This window comes from Melospiza melodia, chromosome 15, assembly GCF_035770615.1.
Source record: "Melospiza melodia melodia isolate bMelMel2 chromosome 15, bMelMel2.pri, whole genome shotgun sequence".
Taxonomy (NCBI): domain Eukaryota; kingdom Metazoa; phylum Chordata; class Aves; order Passeriformes; family Passerellidae; genus Melospiza; species Melospiza melodia.
Genome location: NC_086208.1, coordinates 17,513,873 through 17,539,864, shown reverse-complemented (window position 1 = coordinate 17,539,864; position 25,992 = coordinate 17,513,873). Strand labels below are relative to the sequence as shown.

At 44.3% G+C, this 25,992-nt stretch overlaps 1 protein-coding gene across 1 annotated transcript in view; it reads left to right on the top strand.

The window, feature by feature from the left end:
• The window catches only part of ADAMTS17 (ADAM metallopeptidase with thrombospondin type 1 motif 17), a 155,002-nt gene extending 131,201 nt beyond the window's left edge, over nucleotides 1–23,801 (top strand). Inside the window, exons 21-24 of the mRNA XM_063170146.1 lie at nucleotides 278–482; nucleotides 4,510–4,662; nucleotides 17,202–17,379; nucleotides 19,481–23,801. Coding sequence (XP_063026216.1) covers nucleotides 278–482; nucleotides 4,510–4,662; nucleotides 17,202–17,379; nucleotides 19,481–19,632 — 688 coding nt within the window. The 3' untranslated portion in view covers nucleotides 19,633–23,801. The remainder of the gene's footprint in view (nucleotides 1–277; nucleotides 483–4,509; nucleotides 4,663–17,201; nucleotides 17,380–19,480) is intronic.
• The last annotated feature ends 2,191 nt before the right edge of the window (nucleotides 23,802–25,992 follow it).

The following is a 25,992-nucleotide window of genomic DNA, read 5'->3' as shown; positions in this document are numbered from 1 at the left end:
CAGCCCCACTGCAGAGAGTGGGGTTAAAGGGAATGATGCAGAGTTTGGGGTTTTGCCTGACATGGAGTCAAGAGGGAATATTCCCTTGCATACTGACACTGCTGCTTTACACACTTCAGCTCCCAGAGGGGATCAGTGAGCTCAGGGTGACAGCAGCACAGCACCGTCAAAGCACCCACAAACCTAGGAAGAGCTGCCCACTTCTCACTGGCTTTAAGTGAAGCATAATGTTTTATTCCAACAGTTTGCTAACCTGTATCCTCTGGCTCCTTCCCAGGTGGGTGACTGGCCACTGGAGTCCCTGCTCTGCCACGTGTGAGAAGGGAGTGCAGCACCGGGAGGTCACTTGTGTCTATCAGCTGCAGAACGGCACCTACGTCAACACCAGGGACCTCTACTGCCTGGGCAGCAAACCTGCCACGGTGCAGAGCTGTGAGGGCAGGGACTGCCTGTCCATCTGGGAAGCATCAGAGTGGTCAAAGGTAGGACCTTCACTGAAGAGGAGCCAGACTGCTCAGAGCTCTGGATACACTGGCCTTAATGCATGGTTCTCATGGTCAGCATCCCCACAGCACTGGAGTGCTGGGCAGGACTCTCATCTGCTGAGATGAGCAGTGAGGAACTCAGGTTTGGTTTCCAGACCAGATGAGTTAGTAAGGCAGGGTTTAGATATGCTCTAGTGACTTATCTTGCCATCTGAAAACTCTGACCAAGAAGGGAAAATGTTTCACTGACCTGAGGCCAGAAGTGCAGTAACCCAGGGCTTCTGGCTCCATTTAAATGTGGTGTGAAGAAATACCAGGCTTATCAGGCATTTGCATGTTACAGAGAATGGACAATCTTTGGGCCCTATCCAGACTTCTTTTGTATAATTCCAGGAAGAAGAAAAAGCTGATTATATTTTGTATAAAAGATGCATCTCAGAGTAGCTGCAGAGTTAAGACATTTTTCCCAAGGCCTATGAATGCATTTCTGATGTAAATAATGGGAGCTCTAGATAGTTACCCTGTGTTTTGTTTAGCAGCAGAGTAATCTGGGAGTGTGCCTGCAGTTCATGACCAGGACTCAGCTAGTACAGGGCAGCTTTGTCTGTACCTGTGAGTAGCAGTCCTTACAGGATGCCCATGTTCACTTTGATTTTGTATTTGCTGGGCTTACCTGAGTGATGAGCTCTTTTCACTCTGGCTCCAGGGTTGCAGCCCTACCAGCCTCATTCCAGCCTGGCTGTCCAGCAACAGCCCTTCCTGTGGGAAGGATTCCTCATTATTCCCCTCCATTTGGAACAGGGAGCTCCTGTTTAAAACATTGTCAAAGAGCTTTTGCTAGATACTATTGTTAGAAATGTGCTTAAAGTCACAGAAGCTCAGGACAGAAGGGATCCTGAGGAGCAGTGTCTCCTCACAAACACAATGGGATTTCATTGTGCACCTCCTGGACAGGAAATCTTAGTTTGGCAAGAGAGGTGATGGTTAAGTGAGAGCAGTGTTCCCTTTCTGTGGGGTGCTGGATCCTTCACTGGTGCATGAGATTCTTTTGTTACAGAAGATGTGCACAAACACACCAAGGTTTTAGTAAGTTGTCTCATAGGCCTTTTGTGTGCTCCCCTTTCAGAGGATGCCCTCTCTATTTCTTATAGCTAAACCAGCTGAACTGTTTATAGCTGAGATTAGGGTGCAATTCCTACCTGGTTTACATGTGGATTTTTTCTTTGAGTCTTTTGTTAACAATCCCAGGTACTTCCCTTTTATGGAATAGAGAATGTCAAGTTACAGATCAGTGGAAATCTTCCATATCCATGACCATGTAACTCCTTTACAAACACACAGCATTTTTAGATAATTTTTTCAATAGATGGTTCACTTCTCCTTTAATACATTTATTTACTTTTGTTGGGTCTGTAACTGTGCACTTGTGATTTTAAATTTGTTATTCTGACCCATTTCTGCTGTTATGAAGCTCAGTTGACTCCAGGACACATTTGATACTCTGCCAATGTGAACTCTTCTCACACCTAGGACTTTCTTCAGTGGTAATCACTTTATTCCTTAGCATTTTAATCTGATGTTGAGGAATAAATAAATATCACTGATATTGTATCATTTTATAAATCTATTTTCTGATCTGTTTTTTTTTTAACTTCTTGCTCATGCAACACAGTTGACTGCGCTGATGTCTGGTCCCTGGTCAAAAATGTGTGTTTTCACAGCAAATTCCAATACAATCTTCATCATGGAAAAAATTAAGTTCCCCTTGTATTGCCAAACACTTGAGATTGTTTTGGACAAAGTACTGCTCGACCCATTTTTAATGATAAAAATAGAGACTGTCAGGAGAAGGTGAATGTTTCTACTGTTAGAGAAATAGTGGAAAAAAATACGGACTTCCTTCAGATAAAGGAGTTGTGTCTTAACTGCAAAGTTGTGTTGCTCCTTTGCAAAGCTTCATGGGATCTGACAAAGTAATTTGTTAATAAAATAAGACTTAGTGATCTTGAGTGAACACACAGAACTGTGTCTATTAATTTGTGGACTCTGTAAAATCTATGTATTAAGAAATTCTTCATGAAAACAGATGACTTGAGGAAAGGAAAAAAACCTCTTAAAGAGGGTGATTTATATGTGACCACCAAAGATCTGTTGGAAACCTTCTTGCTCATGCTGTTTTGTCTAGGAAAGTATATGCAGTATTAATCTGTGAATGACTTAAAAGCTGTGGGAAGAACAAACAGTTGGTGTTTTTCCCAGACTTGCTTGTAAAACCCACCTAGAGATTTCTCCTACTGTGAAAAATACTCCCACTTCAGCTTGATTTACTTCGAGTAAATTGGACCGTTCCAAAGATTTTTATATATTGAGCTTTGTAGTTTGAGATGAACGAGTGCAACCCTGAGGAGTCCACCCTGGGGCCTGAGGAAAATGATACATAATTTGGGAAAGTCTACCCAACTTGGGGCAAATTCATGGCTTTAAGGTACCATTTAGGGAGTTCCAGCCTGGGATCTCTGGCAAGCCTTGCTCTCTGAGCAGTCCAGCAAAGCATTTTGTGGAATTCTGCAAAGCTGGGAAGAATTCACCCCCCTGTCTTAGCAGAACTCTAGATTGTGCTCCTTACAAAGATGTTACATCCGTGAGGGGTCACGCCGTGAGCAGCACACGGTAAATTAAGTGGAAGGTTTCCCAGATTCTCAAGAAGTCACTTTGTAGTGCTGTGAAGTATTTAAAGGCATGTCTGTTTGCTTGCCAGCTCATAAACGCTTGTCATTCATGTCCTTAACAAGGCCAGCAGGTCAGAACTGCCTGGATTGTGTTTTTAAGACAGTTAGACAGGCATGCTGAGATTTGTCCATTTGATGTAATTTATATCAAGCTGACGCTTGTTTCCAGCATAGACCCCCTGGATGGAGAAGCTTCTTGGAACACGTTCAAAAGACCTCACAGAATATCTCATATCTGCACTATTTATTCAGTGTCAAATCAACTGTCTTTTCCCTGCTGGCCCCCTGAAGGGGAGAACTTGACATGCCAGGGGAGGTTAGTTTTTATCTCAGCTGGTACATAGATCATTTCTCCACCCACCTGTCCCCAGCGGCTCTGCAAGACAATTTCTCACTCTTAACCACTGCAGTGGCATGAGAATGAGGAGCAGGCAGACTGGCTGTGCTCAGGGGTGGTGACAAGGACTCAGGTGGCTGTGACAGCAGGTGCTCTGTTACCAAACTGGTTATTGAAAACAGAAATTTGGGTCCAGTTCATGCCAGTGTCCTTTCCCCACCTTGTACAGCCAAGAAAAATCAAGACAAATTCTTCACTAAACAAGAATTTCCAGCCATTGGCAAAGATAGCAAGTGAGTGACCAGATATCCCTGCTCTGTAGAAGCTAATCCCATGGAGCCCAGGCACAAAAACATTGTGGGTAATTTGTGCTCACTCAGTAAATGTTTGTTAGAGTTTTTCAGAATAAAGATAGTGATGGCAAATCAAAATGTGAACGTGATGTGTGTGTTTCACATGAGAAGGTGTGAGAATTGTGACTTTGCCATGATATACACAAACTGTACTAGAGAAACGTGTTTATAACAGTGGTCTCATGCTGCTGTGATTGAAAATTACATTTAACACCACCATTTATCACTCTTGATGCATCCCATGATACATCAAGGGATTGGCAGTTCTGTGTAGTGAATCTCAGTGTGTCCTTCAGTATGAACCAGGAGCTCTTCAACACAAGGTTTAGTGGCACCAATTGTAGCAAAAAGCCAGCTGACATTTTTCAAAGAAGGTTGATTTTCAGAATTGCCATTTTTCATAAGTAAAATGCTTCACAAGCAGTCATCATGCTTTTCAAATTACTCATATATGAGTGGCTTAGATTATTGTAATAAAACCTTATGGGTTATCATTTTCCTCAGTGTTCATAACCCCAGCTTTTCCTCTGAGCTGTGTTACCAACATAAAAGCCATCATTTCTAAGCACCATGTAACAAAAACCCAAACCCCTGGTTTTTTGCAGTGCTCAGCAGACTGTGGCAGGGGAATTCAGAAAAGAACAGTGACGTGCACAAACTCCCAAGGGAAATGTGATGCAGCCACCAGGCCGAGAGACGAGGAGCAGTGCGAGGATCACACCGGCTGCTACGAGTGGAAAACAGGAGACTGGTCCAAGGTAACAGCAAACACCTCGTGCTGTTTTCTTTCTGAGAGCAAAGATGTTCAGGGTGCTGAGCTCCTGTCTGCTGTCTGCATTAATTTGCAGTTTAAATATTTAGGAAGCAAAAGTTTAACTGGTTTTCAGGGCAGCCTGGGATCTACAGACATTGTCCAGTCCTAGACTCATTCCAGCCACCTGAAATGAAAGAGAGGCTTCAGATTAAAGGCAGAGATAAAACCTCAGTCCCTTCCTCAGGGCTGGAGCTTACCTTCACCTAGGCCTGTCTGAACATTGTTTCTCCAGTGACATCAGTGGAATTAATTCCTGAATGCAGTGGATTAAACCAGAGCAGAGTCTGCTCTGTATTTGTATTCTGATCTTAAAGTAATATGAGGTTTTGCTTGGGAAGGAGGCCTGGCAGTGTGAGAAACTCAACCCTTGCCAGTGTTGTTCAGAAAGCATCCTTTACATTACTGACTCCGTGTTTGCATAAAGGGCTACAAATTCCCAGCAATATCATATTCCAGTTTGGTTTTATCTTATCTTTCTAACTGTGCTGTTCTTTAAACAGAAAACCTACTTTCTGTTCTGGAATGTACGGCATGTGCAGAAACCACTGGGATACAGTAGTTCACTTTGCTTTCCAAAAACCCAAACTCCAGCAAGCAAAATCCAATGAAGCAGAGGCCCAGGATGGGCAAATTGGCTTATCTGTGATTGCTTTTTTTTTTAGGAATTACAGCTATGTATATACTCTGTCATAGATACATGAATTTAGTGGTGTCAGTGCTGGAGAATGCAGGAAGAACCTGCCACATACAGAGTGTCTGCATTTATGCTGAGCCAGGAATTTATGTCACAAGATGTTTACAGTATTGAACATTATTTTATTCATAACCTGGCACTCAGAGTCCATGCAAGCTGGCCAAAACAAACAGTCCCCATGTGTTAACAGGTGAAATAACATTATTTATTTATTTATTTATTTGTGGAACACTAAAACATTTTGGCATGCAAACAGACCCGGGTTCTCTAGATAGGGAGGAATATGAAATAATTGTGTATTCACCAATTACGTGGATTGAAAGCTCAGTGTTGTGTGAACAGTTCCAATCTGATAAAGATGTTGGCTCACTGCTGGGAGGGCTGCAGCCTTACATGGGTCACAGTAAACAGTTGTTTGATGGGTTTAGTGTCTGCATGTGAGCAGGGCAGGATCAGTGCAAAATCACTTGTTGTTTGTGATTCTTAACTCAGGATCAGGATCATCCCTGTGCAGGAGGGCACAAAAGCTTGTGTGCTGCATATGTGGCTGCTTCTGTCTGCAGGGAGCTTGTGCCAGTGCTCTGCTTCCCAGGAATTTCACCCTGTGTGAGTGCAGCAGGATGTTCTTGGACTTAGATTTGGTTTGTAATGAGCATTTAAAATTCTAGACATATTGGTTAATTCTGACCGGACACTTAGGTCACTCAATTAGATTCTTATTCTCTGAGTAGAGGGGTAGAGATTACAGAAAAGGGTAGGTAAAATTCTTAGAAGAAAATGTATTGTTCCAGAAACCCAGATAGCTGAAATGTTTAAGATGGAATTAAATTCTTCACAAATCTTGAGTGAAGGATTTTCATCATGAGGATCCAGAAGCTTTAATACAGGGCTTGGACTTAGGAGGGGTGCCTTTACAGCTATCAACAACTCTGGCTTAAAACAGTTCCTCCTTTAAGGAGAAACACAAAGTCTGTAGCCATTAGCTTATAGTGAACTCTTTAAAATTCATCCTTCCAGGGCAAAATTCCACTGTAAAGCATTTGTTCCCAGCCCTGTAAAAGTCACTGTGAGAGAGCTTTGCTGACTAAGATGGAAACTTTTTCTGTTAATACAAATTGATCTCAGAACAAGCAACAACTTTGTGCAATTAATGTGTTGTGCATTTGTTGCTTATTGCTGAGAACCATCAGGGAAGCACGATTTAACTAACAGTGGTAATTATCAGAGATTAAAATAATGGGCCTTGATGCTTTGTGTGCAAACAGCTTGCCTGGTGACTTGGCCACTGATCCTTAATTTCCCAAACCAAGATCCTCTTTGAAGATGCTGGGAAGTCGTGTAAGAGAGAGGAAAAACCTCATTTAAAAAGTCAAGTCCAGATACAACTTGTAAATAGAGCAGGCTGTTTGGGTGGTATGACAGTGTTAGTTTTGTGTTAGTAGTGGCAGTATTTGTAGAACACACAGACTCTGTGCATGAGGAGATGGATCAGCTCCCCCAGGAGCTCCCAGCAGCAGTAAAACCTCCACACCTACCCCAGACAAATTGTGATTTTAAGTCCTCAGCTCTCATGTAGAAGAGGTGAGGACTGGAGACGAGGCCATGCTGATCTGAGACCTGCACCCACCAGCCAAACCTCATCCACTGCCTTAGCAACAGCTCTGCAGCCATTGTCCATGGCTGAAAGAGAGGGATTTTATCCCATTTTCTGTCAGGTTTATTTGCAGCTGGTCCTTGCTGTGTCCTGTAGCTTTTGGAAAGCATTTGGAGGTAATTGTCATGTTTGTATATTCTTAATATATTTGCAGCATGTTTCAAGTGTTACACAAGAAACTGATATATCTCGTTCACTTTGCAAACACATCAGGCCAAGTTTGTAAAGTTATTTAAAATGGCTCTGAGTTTGCCTTTGTTAGCCCAGTGCTTGAGATACAAACTGCACTGGAATTCTGAAGACAGAGTTACCACTGCTACTAAACTTGCAGCTTCTCTACACTGCTGCCACTTCTCTTTTAAACCCATTACCTTAAAGGGATATAAGCATTATTTTTAGCATTTAACTCAGCATGAGTGATACAATACTTCTGGCCCCAGAGTCTTCAAACCTAATAGAAATATGATTTGCACAATGCAAGACCCACTGAAGGTGTTAAACTGAAATAATTATTCTATTTTTGCCTGGATTCTTCAGAATTGCAATTCGTTATATCATCCTTTTTTGTACATGATGCAATATAGAAAAAGGAGTCCAAGCCATCTCCCATTCAGTCATTTCTTCCAAGAGGAAATTCCACATCCAGTTTGCATTCAGTTAAAGAAACAAACATCTCATACACTCGTTCTGCTTTGAAATAGTTCCTCCTTGTTTGAAATCTGAGCTGTTAAATGTTCTAGCACTGCAAGCGTTTTTACATTTTTGTTGTAGTTGTGCTGGTCAGAGGAACAAACACAGGTTGCTCAGTTTCCCAACACTTGCTCAGACTCCCAGACTGCTGAAAATGTGCCTCTTGATGCTTTAGCAAGACAGTAGCCCATTCTTTCATGGTGAATTATATTTTTGCTGACAAACTTTACATCGAGGATTACATTCCTGCAAGAACAGAGTGTGTCTTTATGTGTGTGTCTCTCTGGGGAGCTGAGCAGGACACACAGCCCAGCCCCACACCATTCCCTGCCCCAGGCTGTGCTGGAAGGGGCTCTGCAGGACATGGGCCTGGCATTGGAGTCACTGGAAACATGTCCCAGATGATGCAGGGAGCTGGAGGTGTTGGTGAGTTGTGGTGGTGACACAGAACTTGTGCTTGGAGCTGAGCAGCACCAGGGGCTGCTTTTTAGCCACCCAAGGCTCTCATCCTCAGCTCTCTCCCCTTCTGCTCCAGCAGTGATGTGGCAGGAAAAGATGGCCCAGGGGAGAACTTAGTGCTCTCCACAACCACCTCAGAGCAGGCTGTGTTGAGGTGAGGGTCAGGCTCTTCTGCCAGACAACCAGGGATAGCACAAGGGAGGTTCAAGTTGGATGTTAAGAAAATGTGCATCACTGAAAGAGTGGTTAAGCATTGGAACAGGCTCTCCAGGGAAGTGGTGGAGTCACCATCCCTGGAAGTGCTCAAAACCCAAGCAGATGTGGCACTCAGTGCTGGGGTTTAGTGGGCAAGGTGGTGTTTGGTGAAAGGTTGGACTTGACCTAGGAGGTCTTTCCCAACCTTAGTAATTCTTTAGTTCTGTACAGTCCAAGGCTACATTTTTTGAGTTCCTTTCCTTCAGTTGTCCTTTGAACTCTTCTAAGATAAAATTGAGGAGGCAAGGTTATATAGCAGGAGCAATTCTCCACAGAATTTTTATGGATTTTTATTTCCAGTTTTACTTAATTATTTCTGTATTTCACGTGTCTCAAATTCTGTCCTGACTGAAGTTCTGTATTTGGAGCCAATAGCACAGAATGTTTCAGGGCTCCCAGTTTCATTTTTTTGACTATTCTTCATTTCTCTGGTGTTGTATCAAGAAAGGTGGAATTACAAGCCAGACACACAAGCTCCATCATTAGCTCTGACTTTCACAAGGGGCATTTTCAGCTCTGTGGGTGGAAGTTTTATATTTAAACTTCTGTCCCTCAGGCAACAATTTAGCTCATTAACCTATTATATTACCTAGCCCAATGAAAAGATTTTTAGAAGAAGAAAGACACATAGAGGCCTTGTAGCATGTTGGCTTTGCCATATTTTTTTCTTTGCAGTTACAGTAGGTGCTCTGTAAATACTAAGGCCTGTATTAATCTCAGATAACCCAGTGTAAATCCAGGGTAACTGTCTTTCATTCTTCCCTACAACCCACTGGCCACAGGCCAAGGATCTCACTCAGCACATTGGGTCACATATCAGTCTCTCTTACCTGAGGGTAAACCCAGATTAATTCAGGCACTTGAGTTTATGCAGGTTTATGCCACTGCCCAGCAGAGCAGGATCTGGCCTGGTGGGCTGTGCACAATCTTTGGGTCTTGGGTAGGAACCATCACAGATTTGTGCTCTTAGGAGAAAGCAAATTTATGGCACATCAAGCTGAGCTTCAACTAGCAAAGAAAGTAGAGGAAAAATCTATTTCTACCACTTCACATCTTGTATAACCACCTGGCACAACTTCCACTGGATTCAGAGAGATTGAACACTCCAGAAATGGAAAGCCCCAGTAAGGATCAGCTTGGCAAAGTGTAATGTTAAACAATTCTTGTTGCCAAATAGTGTCAATAGTGATAAAGCACATCTGAAAAATCACCCAGAGCCACCTGCCCTCCCTGGGCATCAAGAGTTGCCAATTCCTTCACAGAACTTGCTGAGCCTGTGAAATGCTGGACATGGGTTCTCATCCCAGGAGGACATTAACAGTAGGGAGAGAAAAAAAGAATCTAATTTCCTGGAAGAAAAATACTGGCTTTGTGCCAGACATTGAGGTGCTTCACACTGAAGATCAGCAGTCATTCATCACAGTGGGTGGTAACAAGGATTTGTAATTGCAAATTAATTGTTTTGGCAGGATTACAAGAGGTCTTATTCTCTGAGAGATAAACCCCCAGCCTTGCAGTGCACCATAAAACATGTTGGGTTTTGGGGCTTTTTTTCCAAAAATACAATCTCCCTGTGCCAGGAAGGCATATTTTCCAAGCTCCAAATGATTGGGAACATCAACAAAATCCTCTATGTGCCTCACTTTTAATGATTAATTCATATTACATAATAAGAAGAGTAAATCAATGACAGCTGTGGTTTGAGAGGTGTATTCAAAGCTGTTATAAATATAGAAGCAAAACTGTCCTTTGTTCTAACATTCATTACAAATTCATGGCTTGACCTGACATCGGTTTATGATAAGCTATGGACAACTTGGTTATTCTTCATAAAGGTCAGAACTAAGTTAATCTTCTTCTACCTTGGAGAAAATAACTTTTCTTGTTGGATTGAGAGAAAACTCTGCAGGAGGGATGGTAGCTTAAAACTGCAGTGGCACGTCAGAGCTGACAGACCCATCCCTGCCACTGAACAATTTTGTGATTTATGGCTGCTCACGTCCTTCAGCAGCACTGGAAGGTTGTCCACAGGCCTCACTGATGCACATCAGTTGTTCTCCAGAAGCTGATGGAGCTGGGTGGGACAGCAGAGGATCCAACAAGCTTTAGTAGTCACATTCCCTGCTTCTGTGGTCCTGGACATGGCCAGGAGCCAGAGCATCTGTCCTAGAGCTAAGTCCTGTCCCATGGACTGCTCTGAGTTGTGGTTCCCTGTGGTTTGTGGCTCTGGCACACGATCACTGATGTGCAAACCAGGGCCTTTCTTGCCAACAGCTAGATCTCAAAGCAGCCCTCCCTACAGGAGATGACATCAAATGGCCCAAAATTGGTTTTACCAGCAAGGAACAGTCTTGGGTTTGAGCAGGGCTTCAGTAAGATGAATGCCACCCTTCTGCTCTGTGATTGTCTGTCCCCACGTCTGTGGAATGTCTTCAGCTGTGGGCAGAGCTGGAAATGTTGCATCATGGCACTAAAACAAGGTTGAGCCTGTGCCTGGGCTTGGGCTAAGAGCCAGCCCCAGTGGATGCAGCTCTAGCTGGGAACTGGATATGGAAAAGGAAGAGATGCTGACTGCAGAGCTGGCCATGTCCTTCCCCTGGGCACTGCAGGCTCCAGGAACCAGGTCCTGTTTGTGCCTTCCAAGCTGCTCCTTGTTTGCACAACAAACTGCACAGCTCATCTCCACTGGAGTTTCTGGGAACATCCCTGGTACAAATTATTGTGAAGGTTCTGTAGTAAAGGAGAATGAGCTGCAAGAAGATCAGATTGATGTGAACACTGAAAAAGATCAATGTTTTGTTTGAAGTGGAGCACGCTCTGCCTCAGTGTTTTTGTCTCATATTCCAACACAGCCTCCAGTGATCCTATTAACTGGAAGAGTAACTTCTCTTCTTTGATATTTTATTTAAAAGCCTGGTCCATTAAGTGCATTTTTTTGATGGAGAGTTAAAGCCTTCCACCAAGACCAGTGGATTGGAAATGAAATTCCATTGTGATTTTTTTTACTCTTGTTTTTTAAAGTGAAAAAGGAGAAAGGGTGAAAGACATGCCTGTTCAAGTATTGACATTAATTTTCTCTGAGTTTGTCTGAGATGTTACAGTGTCTAGGATCATGTTTTTGAAAATATGAGTAGTAATTCACCATTTAAATTCTGTAATACCAGTCTGAGGAGGATTTTCCCCTTGAATACCTACAGCAAAGTATGTACCGCTGGCAGGGACTGCTGTAATTTCCCAGACCTTTCCATACCCTTTTGAGATTTACAATGACTGCCAAGGCATTAAGGGGACAATCTCCCAGAACACCTTTAAGGAGCAATGAGCACCAGTGTGACTGCCTGCAAAGAGATGAAACAGTGTTATCCAGTGTCACACATGTCAGAGCTGGGTAGCTCCATGTCCAGAAAATGCTCAGGTGGGACTGAATGAGAGATGAGCAGCCTCTTGCTGAAATTTAAAAAACCCAAGGAGTCCTTAGTTTAATTACTTTCTTTAATAGATTGCACTGGGGGAGCATTGATCATTAACTGATGAATAACTAATAGTAACTAATAATGCATTCAGTGGGGCTTCAGTTCCCAGGATGTCCTCTCAGGATAACACCTGGGGTGGGGATAGAGCTCATGTGAGCCCTGAGAGCCTGGCTCAGCACAAGCAGCTCACAGTGCTGTAGGAACAGGGGGGATTCTCCAGCCTGACCCAAGTTCTGTGATCCCATGGATGTCCATTACTACTGGGGCTATTTAAAATTACCTTGATTATGCCTTTTGCATTAGGTGTTTTTCACCAGCAGGTCCTTGCATTTGTCCTGCTGGAATAAGCTCTGGAGTATTTCCACTTTCTGCCAGAGGTCCAGCCATGGCACAAGTGCAGTAGGTGACCTGCTAGAATATGGGCCCAGTGGGCAGGACTGTGTCACCTCACAGCTCTGCTTGAGCCTGTGCTTCAAATCCAGTTTGAAACCTTGTGAGAAGTAAATTCTGTCTGATTGGAATATTGGATTAAATGGCATTTTCTCATCAGCACCCACCTGGGCTCCACTGCACAAGTACTTTAGGGGCACTGTCACTACCCAGAATATTCATGTGTTCAGCCTTTAATCTCTGAACTCTCTGTACACAATGGAGCTTTTCAGAATAGCAAAGCCAAGCTTAATTATGCAGTGAGACATGCTGGATGTGCTGGTCAGGTCTTGTTCCTTGGGGTCGTGCAGTTTGAAAGTACAGCTGTAGGCAGTTTGCAAAAATTGCTTCTCTTTTCCTGCTAAGATACTGTCACATCAGCCACGAGCATTTGCTGCCATAATTTATTGTTTCTTCCCATACTGAGTCAGAAGGGTATGCATTTTTTTCTTCTTGGCTAAATTAAACAAATCAGTCATTTCACAAAAGTTTCCAAATGAAAGATTGTTGTAAGCAAGACCAGATATGTTCTTTTACAGATCTGGGGTTCAAACAGAAGAAAAAAAAAAAAAGAAAGAAAAGAACAAGGAAGCTTGAAAAACAGCTTACAGTTTGCTTTGGGCTAATTAGATCTTATCAGTGAAAAGACAGATATTTCTTTCTTTAGCATGATGCCATGGTGAAAGTTGACCTGGTGTTTATGAAAGCATATTGCATGCTGCTTTTCAGCTAGAGCTGTGGGGTTTAAAGGAGTGATCCTCATAAAAAGCCTGATGTGAAGGTGTGTGGAGCACTGGCTCTCAGAGCACACATGTGTGTGCTATTAAGGTCCCGGGAAGGGAGCAATTACAGGACCTTTGTCATTCATCTCAGATGCTATGTTAGAATGTTTTTAATAGGAACTTCTCTTGCTTTCTTTCTGACTTTCATAGAGGCAAGGAATAAGACCCCCGAGGGGAAAAACACTCTACCCTAACGCCTTGAATGCTTGAACTCTGAAGTCAGTAAAGCATGACTCTATCTCTCAATATTGGAGCTTTAGCCATGGTGTTATCCTTGGCTCCAGCAACTTCCAGCAAACTGGGGGCAAACCAGTATCTTTAAACATCAGATGCCTGCAGACTGATGAATAAAGAGAACACCCCATCTTGCCTGCAGCTGACTTGTGACAGTCATCTAGAACTGGATCTCCTTCTGACAGATCAGCCCTCTCTGTGCTGCAGTGTGCTCAGGATTGGCTGGAGGGATGCTGTGACCTCCTGCTTCTGCTGGGAAAAGTTTCTTACAAAAAATATTTTTACGTCTATCCCTTGGAGGTTAGAAAAGTGACATTTCTGAAGGTGTGCTGGTCTGAAATGTATCCCAGCATCCCAGGAGCCCTCAGCAATAATCCATTATCCCATTCAGTCCTGAACCTGTGTCTGTGCTGGTAAATCTGTACCTTTTGTGTCCCCATTAAGCCTCAACAAAGGGATTCTTTGGACTGTCTGTTGTGCTGCCCCACAGCAGCCCTGCCCTGGCTTAAGTCATTCTCATTCCTCTCTCTTTCTCTGCCATCTTTTGTAGACCAGACGTTGATGAAGGCCCTGACAGATCTCAGCACTTTCTGTAAATTCATTCTATTTTAATACCTAATATTCTCCTGAGGCATTTGCTTTCAAAGCAATTAGACATCTGTCAGCACCTTTGCTAGATTTCAAGCTTTCATATCAGTATCCTAAGGTGGAAATAGCATTCCAGTTGAAAAATCATAGCTTGCTCCTAAGGTTAGAGTTTTTCAGTGAGTAAATCTTCTTTAAGCTGTTGAATGCAGCTGCTGCCTTGACAATTTGTGAGTTTATTTCCTTCTGGATATCCCCACTGGCTTGCATGTTACTGCCAAGGAATGTGAATGCAGGCATTTTTGTCTTGCTTTGCCTTCCTAAGCAGTGTTTGAACTGGGAGTTACAGGGGCTCTCATTAGCTTCACTTTTTGTAGCTGTTCATTAACCACTTCAATTTTACAGTGCTGAGCAACCCTTTGATCTTTGCATGGGGTGAATTTCCAGTTTACTGTGCTTGTGTTGTCAGTTTAGGGCAGTATGGTTAAATTCTGTGCATTTTGCACGTGCGTTTTGGTGATGGTGGCACCACTGGCAGGGCCTGGTGGAAGGGAAAATCCACTTCTTCCTTTGGCACCAGCATCTCTGCTCAACCCCTTGTCCCAGCCCCAGCTTCCCAGAGGAGGGACATTGCTGGGGGTCTTCTCTGCTGGATCCAGCCCTGAAAATTGTTCTGTGGATTTGGTTCCTTGCTCCACAAACATTTGGGAATAGAGAGTCCATAGCAGTGCATTTAGCTGTCCAGAGAAGGAAAGAAGGTATTTATGAGAATTTGCTGTGCAGTTGGAGTTTGATTTTTATGCCTCTTTTAATGATGTCCTCTTCCAATAGTGCAGCATGAGTAACAATTCCCCCTTTGTATGTATTTTGTTTCTATTCCTATTTCCTATTGAAATTCCTAGGAAAGAAACTATCCAAGTACCGAGCTGAAAATTTCGTCTTAAAATAAGCCAGATGTCCAACCTTCCTTTAGCTGCCAAGCCCTAAAGAGTTCAAGAAAGATGTTAAAATCTGTCTTCCTGGCTGTGAAAAACTAATTGCATAGCATAGGTGATGATCCCAGTCTCCCAGGAGAAGGAATAAAACTGCTTCAGGCAAAAGCTCTGCTGTTATTTGTCTGAGGATTGGAGCTGGCAGTGTCTGTGGAAAAAAGTTTCACTGCTTGCCCTCCTTGCTGCTTAACAAATGCAGAGACAGGAACACAGATAAAGGTGGGTGAGTGTTTGTGTGTTGGTATCTGAAAAGCTCATTCACCTTATAAAAAAATGCTGGTTTTGTCCTCTTTTCCCTTCTTTCTCCCTGTGTCCCCCCTGTTAAGAGCACAGGGAGTGCTTAAAAGCCAGAGAGGTTTCAGGCTCACTGTTGCAATCATGTGAAGGAAGCCCATGGCCTGAGTTATTTAATGCCTGTGTGATAACAGCAATTCTGTTTGCAAAATGGATGTACAATTCCCCTCCCAAAGCAAGGAGTTTGGGGAGGATTAAGATTAGTAAACCACTGTGAAGACTAAAAGTGCCACTGAATCCTGAGGATTAAAGGTTCCATTTGACTGCTGAAGTGGAAGGGCCTAATAGTTGCATTTATCAGGATGAAAATAGTTCACTTTAAATCCAGCCTGACTGGCTTCCAGGCTGGTGGAAGTCACTGAGGGCACTCAGTGCTGGGAAAGAGCTGAGGGACACACAAAACTAATGTAATGTCCAGACCTCACTGCATAAATTCAGATTGTGAAGGGGATTTACATCAGAGATTTTAATTCCTGATTTTTGGAATAGCTCACTGTAGGGCAGGAGAAGGGTTCATTCAGCATAATCCTAAATGCTATAACCATTGCTGAGGTAGTATTTTATAGTGGTCATTTTTTTATGCAAATTCAACACCTGAAAAATCTAAGTGTAAAAATATCTGTCATAAAACGGTGTGCTGAACCTAAATTGAAATAAGAACATTGTAAAGGAGAAAACCCAAACAGCAAGGGTTTCTTGTGGTACTTCCAGACCAAAATGACCACAGCTTTGCTGTACTCACCCCCCTTGGATGTGGAGGTGGAGCCCTGTGTGCATCCACACGTTCTGCCCTTGGTCTCACAAGCATCCACACTGCACACACAGGATTTGTGCCTGAACTTCAGTCCAACCTCAGTGATGCCCAACTCCTGAACCTCTCCAGTGTTTGGCATCTCTCTTTTGAGAATTGCCTCTCTGAGGTGATGGTGGTTTTCAGGGAGAAAGCTCCAATGCCCTGACTTTGGTGAGGAACAGCAGAGGACAGAAAACATGACCTTTTTTAACATCATTCTGTGATACCTCCTGGGCTTTCCCTCACCTCCTCCTCTCCCCCATCGTTTGCTTGTGTGTGGCTTTAGCAGAAACAGGAATCTTACCCAAGTCTTGCAAGCCATTGTTTCTTTATGTTAAATACAAGGTTCTTTTATTGACTCCAGCTGCTGCACCTCCCTGTGCTCACTGTGTTTGCTTTATTAAAATTGAACAGCGTGCAAGTAGGACATTGTAAATCACAAGTGACTGGGCCAGAGGAAGAGGGAGGGAGAGGGAGGGACTCTGACTGTATGACAACAAAGAGAGCACATGAACAGGCTGGGCCTCCTGGCTAATAGCAGCCAAAACTCATGAGTACAATTTGCAATTGCTCCCAGGAGGACAGGCAAGGGCCAGACAGTTAGCAGGGATAGATGGGAGTGAAACTGGAATACCTGATGTGTTGTCTCCAGAACAGAGCTTCTCAGGGCTCTGGGCACACAGGAGCTGCCAGCCTCTGCTGGAGTCCTGGGGTTTATCTGATGTCAGTGCCTGCCTGTGGAGGAAGCCTTGTTAGACCATCCAAGTCCTGGAGAAGGCTTTTAAACCAAAAACCACCGGGTCCCTCACAGAGAGGGAGGTGGAAGCTGCTGGTCCATAATTCAGCATTACACATTTTTCAGCTTTGCCTCTTCATGACTGGTGGGAGGAATTGCATTTTTGTCTGCTTGAGCCCCATGGGCATCCACAGAGAACAGTCAGAATAGGTAGAAAGACAACAGGTTCCTTCCCGGTGCCAGGAGAGCTCCTCTGCTCACAGAAGGTGCAGAACCATCACAGACAGCGCGGCAGCCACACAGAGTGTCCCTGGCTGCCACGGTGCCCCAGCTGTGAGCCCTCAGCAGCACAGGAGCAGTGACTCTGCTGTGCTGTGCTGTGCCGTGTGAGCTCAGCGTGCTCTCTCCTGCAGTGCTCCTCCACGTGCGGCAAGGGGCTGCAGTCGCGGGTGGTGCAGTGCATGCACAAGGTGACCGGGCGCCACGGCAGCGAGTGCCCCGCGCTGGCCAAGCCCGCAGCCTACAGGCAGTGCCACCAGGAGGTCTGCAACGACAGGATCAACGTCAACACCATCACCTCGCCCAGGCTCGGTGAGTCAGGGCCCTGGGGGGAAGGTGCCGGCTGCCCAGGGGCTGCAGTGATGGTTGGGGACAGAAACGGGGAGAGGGTCAGCCAGACTGCAGGTCCTGTCTGAGCCCTGCCTCAGGCTGTGCCTGGATGGAGTGCTTGGCATGGCAGAGAATGAAGCTGAGAGCAGCAGGAGCACGTTTTTGATTGATTGGATTGATTGATTGATTGATTGATTGATTGATCACAGGTGGGGGAGCTGGCAGGTGCATTGCTCTCCATCACAAACCCTTCCACACGCTGCCTGTGCTGCAGTGAGTGTGAAGTAGGATCATTTATTCATGGTGCCCCAAGAAAATACAAAACCCTGATAGGTGGTTTGATGGATTCATTTGCCCAGAGGGGCAAGAGAGCATCCAGCCTCTTCCTGACCCTGTGCTTTTCTGTCACTGTCCTCTTCCTCACCCTCCCTGCATTCCTTGTGTCCCTGGCTGGGATGGAAATTTGGTGATAACCATCTGTCTCTTGAAACGCCTAAGACATGCCACTAATTAAGAATGCCTCTGTTAATACAAATTTGTGGGGATCTCATGATTTTCCACATTGGTTTATAAGGGGACAAAAATATAAATATACTAAATATATATTTTTCTGAACTTCAGCCCTGTGTGTCCCCCTGCAGCTCCATGAACCAAGTTGGTTTCTTTACATTTCACACATCATCACCAGTAAGATGAAGCTAAATTGAGGCATCAGCTACACTGACCCAGCCTCATGGGTGCCTCCTGTCCCCTTTTGGTAGAAGAGTTGTAAACAAGAAGAGGTTACCAGAAAGAGCAGCCTCCTCTCTCACATCTGAGCTGATCTTACAGGCTAAGAAACCTCCAACACACATGAAAACACAGAGCTGCTAAATAAAAAAGAACCATTTTCTAATAATGCTGTCCAGTATTAAATAACACTTTAACTAGGACTGGACTTCAAGCTTCTGAACTGAAATTTGTTCCCCAAAAGTTTAACAGATGTTTTAAGAGAAAATAGGGAGTTTCATTCTTGCAAATGCACTCATGCTGAGGGGTTTCTGTCCTCTCTTGGTATGAGAATACTTCCCAGATATTTTAGCACTAAGAGCATAGTGGAAGGAAAACATTTCATTTGAGAAGTAAGCCCTTGATACACTGATGAGATAAGAATTCCATCCTAATTCACGTTTTAGGACGAAGCAATAAAATGCTCATGTGTTTAGAAGACTGAGCAGGCTCAAGTCCCTGCTGAAAATAATCTGCAAGCAATTTGGGATGCTTTTGTTTCTAAACCAGGCTTGGAATCACCAGAGCCAGAAACAATGATATTTGATATTAGTGGAAAGACATATCATTGAGTGTTTTGCTCTTTTTGCTTATAAACAATTCTAATTGGATTATCTTTAAACAGAATTTTCTCTTTTCTGCAATGGAAGCAAACAAAAAAAAAAGTCAGAAAAAAAATCCCAGTAGTCTACAGACCCCATGCTGCCTTGCCCCTACTTCAGAATGGTTTTTTGTCTTGGATAACATTTCCAAAAATATCTCAGTGTGGAGTTCACTTCACCTGGCTTTTATGTCCGTGTCCACTGTCTCTCATTGAGGACACATTCAGAGGGATTTATCCTGTCACTTCTTTCCTGTCTTCCTTCACAACCTATGAGGGACCTTGGAACCTCTGAAACATTAGTCCTGGCCTTGTTTGTGGCTTAGTTTCTCTTATGTGAACTCTCCCATCTCAGGTTCATAAGCTCTGTCTCAGGTGTTCTTGCCAGGTGTGTGATTTATTCATCTCCATCCCCTTGTGTGGCGTTCACGGCCTTAAATCTGGGCTGCATCTTTGGGTGTTTTGTTCATCCAGGCCTGTTTGCCTCTGAGACAAAACAGGGGCAACAGGAGGAGGTTTTCACTCCCCATTCATGTCCAGGGAAGGAAGGAAGCACTTCCAGAGCCTGAGATTTTGGCAGAGAGAACCTCACCTGCTCTCCAGCGCCGGCAGCGAGCGTGGCCCTCCCTCCCCTCGGCTGCAGGGCTTTGGTCACACCTGCAGTGCTGTTCCCTGGCTAACCTGGCAGTTTCTCCTTTCTTGTCTCCTCCCAAGCTGCCCTCACCTACAAGTGCACGGGGGACCAGTGGACAGTGTACTGCAGGGTGATCCGGGAGAAGAACCTGTGCCAGGACATGCGGTGGTACCAGCGCTGCTGCCAGACCTGCAGAGACTTTTATGCAAACAAGATGCAGCAGAAGAGTTAATGAAGCTGTGCCTCTCCTTAGAGTCTTCCAGCTGTTTGTATGGAAATCACAGACTAGTAGGTCTGAGTACTGGAACTTCATGAGTTGCTACAGCATGGTGGATCCCAAAGCACACCTAATGAGACTTGAAACTAATCCTATAGACTGGATACCAAAGTCATCTGCTCATCCACCTTAAAAAAACACACAGAAAGGGTCATCTCAAGGAGCCAATCATTTCTGAATATTTTGACATCCTCACATTTTTCCTTAATGCTTTTTTAATATATTAAATCACCAGCCACTGGATGGCTTGCTACCATTAAAGAAAAGGACAGGAGTTGCAAAGTGATTACATTGGATAAGGTTATGGGTACCTCCATGGAGGGAGGCCTCTGGCAAAATAATTCAGCAAAGGTAGAGACATTACTTAATCTTTTAATCTTGGCTTTTATCTGTTGTTTTCAATTCCCAGCAGTTATCCCACTGCAGAGTGGGCTTGGAGGACATGCATCAATGAAAGGCTTAGTTTAAAGAGAGGATTTTCTGTAAAAGCTCGTGAAAACTGATAGCAGAGGATGGACATCTCTGAATTTCCTACAGAAAACTCAGTATAATTATATCCAACATTCCAAGTCATATTTTTAGAGCCACTAATAGGGAGTGCTTTTCCTTCTAATTTTAAAAAACAATCCTCTCTGTCTTTTCCCCAGAATAATAGAGTTCCTTTTATGAAACCTAATTTTTCTCAGAGCTTAATGAAATGAAAGCTTATTAACAGCCGTAGATAGTTACTTTTAAACAAGAACCATTTACATGAGATGGGAGAAGCCAGAAATCATTTCATCCAGTAGAGCTCACTGAGGGATTGCTTGGCCTGAGCTCTCTCCAATTTTTAGAAGTCAATCAGATAATGAGACTGTTGGTTCTTATAAGAGGACTGTGAAACTGGATAGGGTTGGAACAGAAACCGAATTTGGAAGTCTTTGTGAAAAGGATGTAGTAGGGAGCAGAACAGGTGTTTTCTATCTCTGGGCTCTTTTACACAGCTGAGGTTATGTAGCTTTTGGAGTAATCAGAAGTAGCCAGGGATGTAAGACATTCAAAGTGTAACCTGGAGCTTGTGGGAGGCCAAGGGCTCAGACTTCCACTGCTGTCTTTGAATGCTCCCTGTGTCACTTGTGTGGTGCTGTCAGGTTTGGTGCTATAGGTTTGGTGCTGTCAGAGCACTTACAGGTGCTGCACACACAATAATCTCTGCCATGTCTCTGCACTTTAAACCAGGCTCCTCTCTGTGATGTGAGACTTGAAACAGGAGCTCTGCCCAGGGCAGGCCTTGTCCCCTCCCTTGTCACACACACCAGTGTCTCCCCATCACATCTTGCTCCAACAAGCATCATTCCCTTGCCAGGGCCCAAGGCCCTGGTGGAGTTTCAGCCCCCTCCTGGTGACAGGAGCAGCCCTTTGGATAATTACAGCTTTGTGAGTACAGAGCTCTGGAACTGCGTGGGACTGTTTGACTCCTGGGAGCTGAGCACAGAGCCAAGCCCAGCTGCTCCCCCAGCCCCTGGGCCAGGCTGCCTGGCAGCTCTCACCTGGCCCCAGGTTGTCTTTGTTGCTGTTGTCTCTTTTTGTCAATGCAAGGAAGGACAAAGACTCTGAGTACCTATCATGTCTTTAAAGCAATTTTTGCTTAGTACCATTCTTTCCATATCCAGGACCTCACTGGAATAACCTATTAGCATTTTATTAAGGGCTAAATTTTTCAAGCACAGGGAGATAATGGTCATCAACAGACTAACCCTGTGTGGGCTTCACATTTACATCTGTGCTTGTGAGTGTGCAGATGAGTGTGTGTGCACCAGGGCTGGCCTGATGCACAAGGACACATTTGCACACCTCTTTTCTTCAAGTGCCTGTCTCAAACAGATCTGCTTTCCAATGCCTCAGATGATTTTCTCTATCAGGGAAATGATTCCAGCTTGGTTTTTGTTATACTGGATTTTTTTTTTTTTTTTTTTTTTTTTGCAATTTATAATCAGGATTAGACCTCCTTTTTCTGTTATTCCCACCCCGTTGCCCAGCCCAGAGATTGTGTAAGCACTTGGCAAATAATCAAGGGAAAATTGCTGGAGGGGGTGACAGGGGGAAGATTTAGACAAAACCAGGTGATACTCAATTAGGCAAATTAACAGGTAGAAGAACTGCTAATGAGAAAGTTCCAAGAGATCAGACAGAGCCCAGAGGACCTGGTTTATGTTCTTAACCCACAGTGGTGTTTCCCCTTTAGCCTGCAGTGACACTGGGACTGTCCTTGCTGCCTCCCTGCCCCACAGCCACCCCTGACACCCCTCACTCCGTTTGGAATTTGCTGTTTTCTTCTCATGGGCAACATTTTCTCTGTTACCTTGGCAGAATTGTGTGAATTATCATTGCTGGGAATCAAAGGTGCTTCTCCACAGCAGGAACATTTTCCTTCTGGTGCTGATCTGTGACCCTCTCTAGGCAAAAGGTAGGACATAGGAGATGAAGGATTTTAGGGTTTGTGTTTTTCAGTAATAATTCACTACAGGCCACTGGCCAGAGCAGGGAGCTAGGCTGGTTAGATCTCTGGCCTGACCCAGAACCATTTGGGTTCTGCACCCAAAGGACACTTGGGTCCAAGTTCGGGGTCCAACCTAAGGAAACAGGAGTTTACAAGGATTTTTTTCAACTGTATGAGCACTGAGAAAAAACCACCTCACTTGCTCTCACAGCTCACAGATTAGCATGCATCAGCCTTTTATTTTTTATATCAACCCCCCAACATTATGAAGAACTGATGGCACAACACAGCTCCATTTTATTCAATTCTCTTACTTCATATGGTGACAACTATCACATCACAGCCAGAAAAACAATAAGAAAAAAAAGTTAATTCTGTTCAATATTCCTGCACTTCTGGTTTTTATCACTGTATAGGAGCTTCACAATGAAGTCACAGCTATGCTCTGCCCTCAGTTCCCACATTCTGGTGAAAAGAAAAGCTGTTTGTTTCACTGTGTCTACAACAATACTTTTCTTAGTTGTTCATAAGAGATTTTTTGATCTTTTGATTACAGTGGTGGTATTTCCATATTGTAAACAATACTCTGTACTGTTACTAAAGTACTGTACATTTCTAGTTGCACAATTGTGTTATTGAGTGTAGATTCTCACTATCTCATGTATGGTGCTATTTTTTGTCGGTGGAAAAGAATCTTAGCAGTTGATTATTGCTTGATATTTTATTATAATACAGGGATATATTCTCCATGGCAATAATATCATTTAAGTTTTCTCATTACAGAGTGAAATGTATATATTTTTCCATTAGCTAATTTGCATATGTACTGTATCCATGGTAATTTTCTTCTTGGTGCTGGTTATAAATAGAAAAAGATAAAAAACAGTCAAACTGAATGGAACCAGTTGTAAATGAAAGCCAAAAAAAAAAAAAAAAAAAAAGAAAAAAGTATCATTCCATTTTGAACAAATTGAATATGTGGAATAATAAATTTATTTTTTCCATAACAACTTTAATAAGGTTTCTGAACTTGAAGCAAAAATACAAAGCAAACCCAAAGCATGGAAATGAAGAGAAAGGAGTGAAGCTGTAAGTGGTACATTATGCATCTGTGTAATACTGAACTGAGACTGGGATTTGGATAAATCCAAGCCAACTGTTTAATTGCTGTGGTCGGTGTAAAAGCTCATTTGGCAGTAAAATTCTGACACCTCAGAGTTCTCAGTGTGCTAAAAACCAAGAAGTGATGGGTCTTGTCCTGGTCAGGTTGCAAAATAAAGCACGGGGATGTTAACACCTGAATGATGCCTTGCCAGGTCTGTGGTCAGTGACACAAGAGTAAGAAAATTCCTGTGTGGGAAGAGCTTGCCAGGCTGTGTTTGGGATATCTGTGTGTGCCTGGGCAGGCTGTGGGGAGGGGGAGCTTCTGCCTGGGGAGAGGGATGTTCTGAGGGTGCTTTTGGGGAAGGTTGTTCTTGCTGTGCCTGAGCTGGGAGGGAGCAGCAGCTCCACAGGCACCCCCTGACAATGAGCAGTGCTGAGCATGTGGAAATTTATACTGGAGCAAAACAATCCCATCCATTGGGAAGGTACTGCATAACCTAGCTGCACTCTCCCCTAGTGTGAAATAAACAGAATTACTTCAGTGCCACGTGTTTTGGATGTCTTTGTTGTAGGCACTGGCCAGAATGTTTGTGCTGTTAGCTGCCCCCAGCAGGGTGAAGGTTGTTTCTGCAGTCAGATACACCTGTAGGATCCTCTCCCAGCCTGCCTTACAGAGATGCCATCATCTGTATCCCACTTCAGCTCAATTCTTGTTAAAAGGGCACTTGGAGGTGGGAGCAGCATCTTTCTAAAGCAGCCTTAAAACCCAGGAACATGGTGGAGTGGTGGACTTGGCACTGCTGGGTTGGACTTGGTGATCTTAAAGGTCTTTTCCCACCCAAAAAATTCTATGATTTTATAACAAACCAAAGCAGAGTTGGTGTGAGAGCCCTCCTCCCACAATGATTTCCAGAAATGGAGTTTATACTTTAATAGCAGAGCTCATTTCCTGATCTCACATGGCATTCATGGCACAGCACTGATGGGCTTCTGAGGCAGCCTTGGGAGATCAGCCCAGTGCCAGCCTGCACAGGACCCTTCACAGCAGCACTGCAGAGCCTCCATCCAAGTGTGCTGTGCATTAACACATCATCCTGTTTGTGCCTTGCCTGCAGTCAACATCTGATTGCAATTGTTGACCTGTTTGAACAATAAAACCTAGCTCTGAGCCTGGGGAAGCCAAAGGGCTTTGCATTAAGCTGGGCTATGGCAGTGGGTGGGAGGGGTGTAAGGAATGCTGTCATACATTTGGCTTGAAATGTTCCTGGTATGTGCCAATACCTCTGCTAGAAATCCAGCAGGATTATATACTTACTTTGCCTATTTTGCATGTAGCCATTTGCTGTTTCTCTCATTCCTAATCCCCATTTCTACCCAAGCCATTGCCCTTCCCTGTGAGCTCAGTTGTGTTTTTTTTTATTTAAGACACCTCAGCCAAGGTCACTAAAGGCAGTGGGGTCAGAGGGCTCTGGTGCTGTGGCACAGAATGATCAGGAGGAAAGCAAAATCCCTTCTCCCCTCCTTGGAGGTCACTTCTGCCTCCAGCAACTCCACCTGCTCCCTTCACTCTCCTGGTGTCCATGGCAGCCTCAGCTGTCTCTTGCAGCAAGCTGGCAGCACCCTGCTTGCTCTGGAAGGAATTTGCCTTCCAAAATGTGGAACACTTTTATCCCCACATCAGCTCACTGAGTACCACTGCTGAGGACTCTGCTCTCTGGCAGAGTGAAAGCCAAATGTTCCTTTGTGCTTTCCCCAACACCACACGGAGCATCTCCATGGGGAAAGGGATGTTTTCTCCTTGCTGGAGAGTGTCAGTGCAAACACCAGTGTGCTGTGCAGCTCCAGGCAGAGAAGATCCGTGCCAGATGTGCTCCCAGTCCATGCACTCACACTTCTGATGGTGTCAGGAAGACTGGGATGGGATGCTGCTCTCCATGTGCCCTGGAAAGGAGGAAATCACCAGGAGAGCACTGGCAGCTCCCCAGTCTGCAGGGCTGGCTCCACCACCCCACAAACCACCTGAAGGATCTCTGACAGCTCTCTGGAAGGTCACTGCACACTACAGCATCACCGGAGCCTTTCTGGAGACAGGGAGTGAAAGTACTTGGACTGCTGAAAGACTGCTGAAAAAGGGGAATCCTCTAACAGAGTCTTCATGTTGCACCAAGATCACTGCAGCCTGTCCAGCAAAACCAGACAAGCCATTCTTGGGTTGGACTTCATTCATTTTCTTACAAAAGACATTACTGGAACGTTTTTCAGCTCCCATTTCTTTCCCCAGCTCTGCACTTTTCCCCTTGATTTTGTCTCTGATGACAAAAGGACCCAACCAGACTGCAGCTTTGTTTGGCACCAAACTTCCCTCCTGAGATGATCACACAAGAAGCCTTTTATCACTCTGGGGGCTCTGAGCCAGAGCTGCTCGTGGTGGAAGTGGCTGGGACTGTAACCCCAGGCTGTGGTGGGACGAGAGTCAAGCTCAGGCTGTCAGCAAGGGGACCTGCAGCAATTCCCTGCCAGGACACATCTGAACTCCTGAGCCTGCTTCCTCCAGTGCTGCTGTCATTCAGGAGAAGGTATGAAATCCACATCTAGACTGAATTTAAAGAATAAAATAGAAATCCTGTCCAGAATCATGGTCTCACTCCTCAGAAAATCACTACAAATTGAACCTCCCCTGTTCCCCACTGCTCAATAACAACATTTGGTTTTCTCACAGAGCTGGTGCCTCC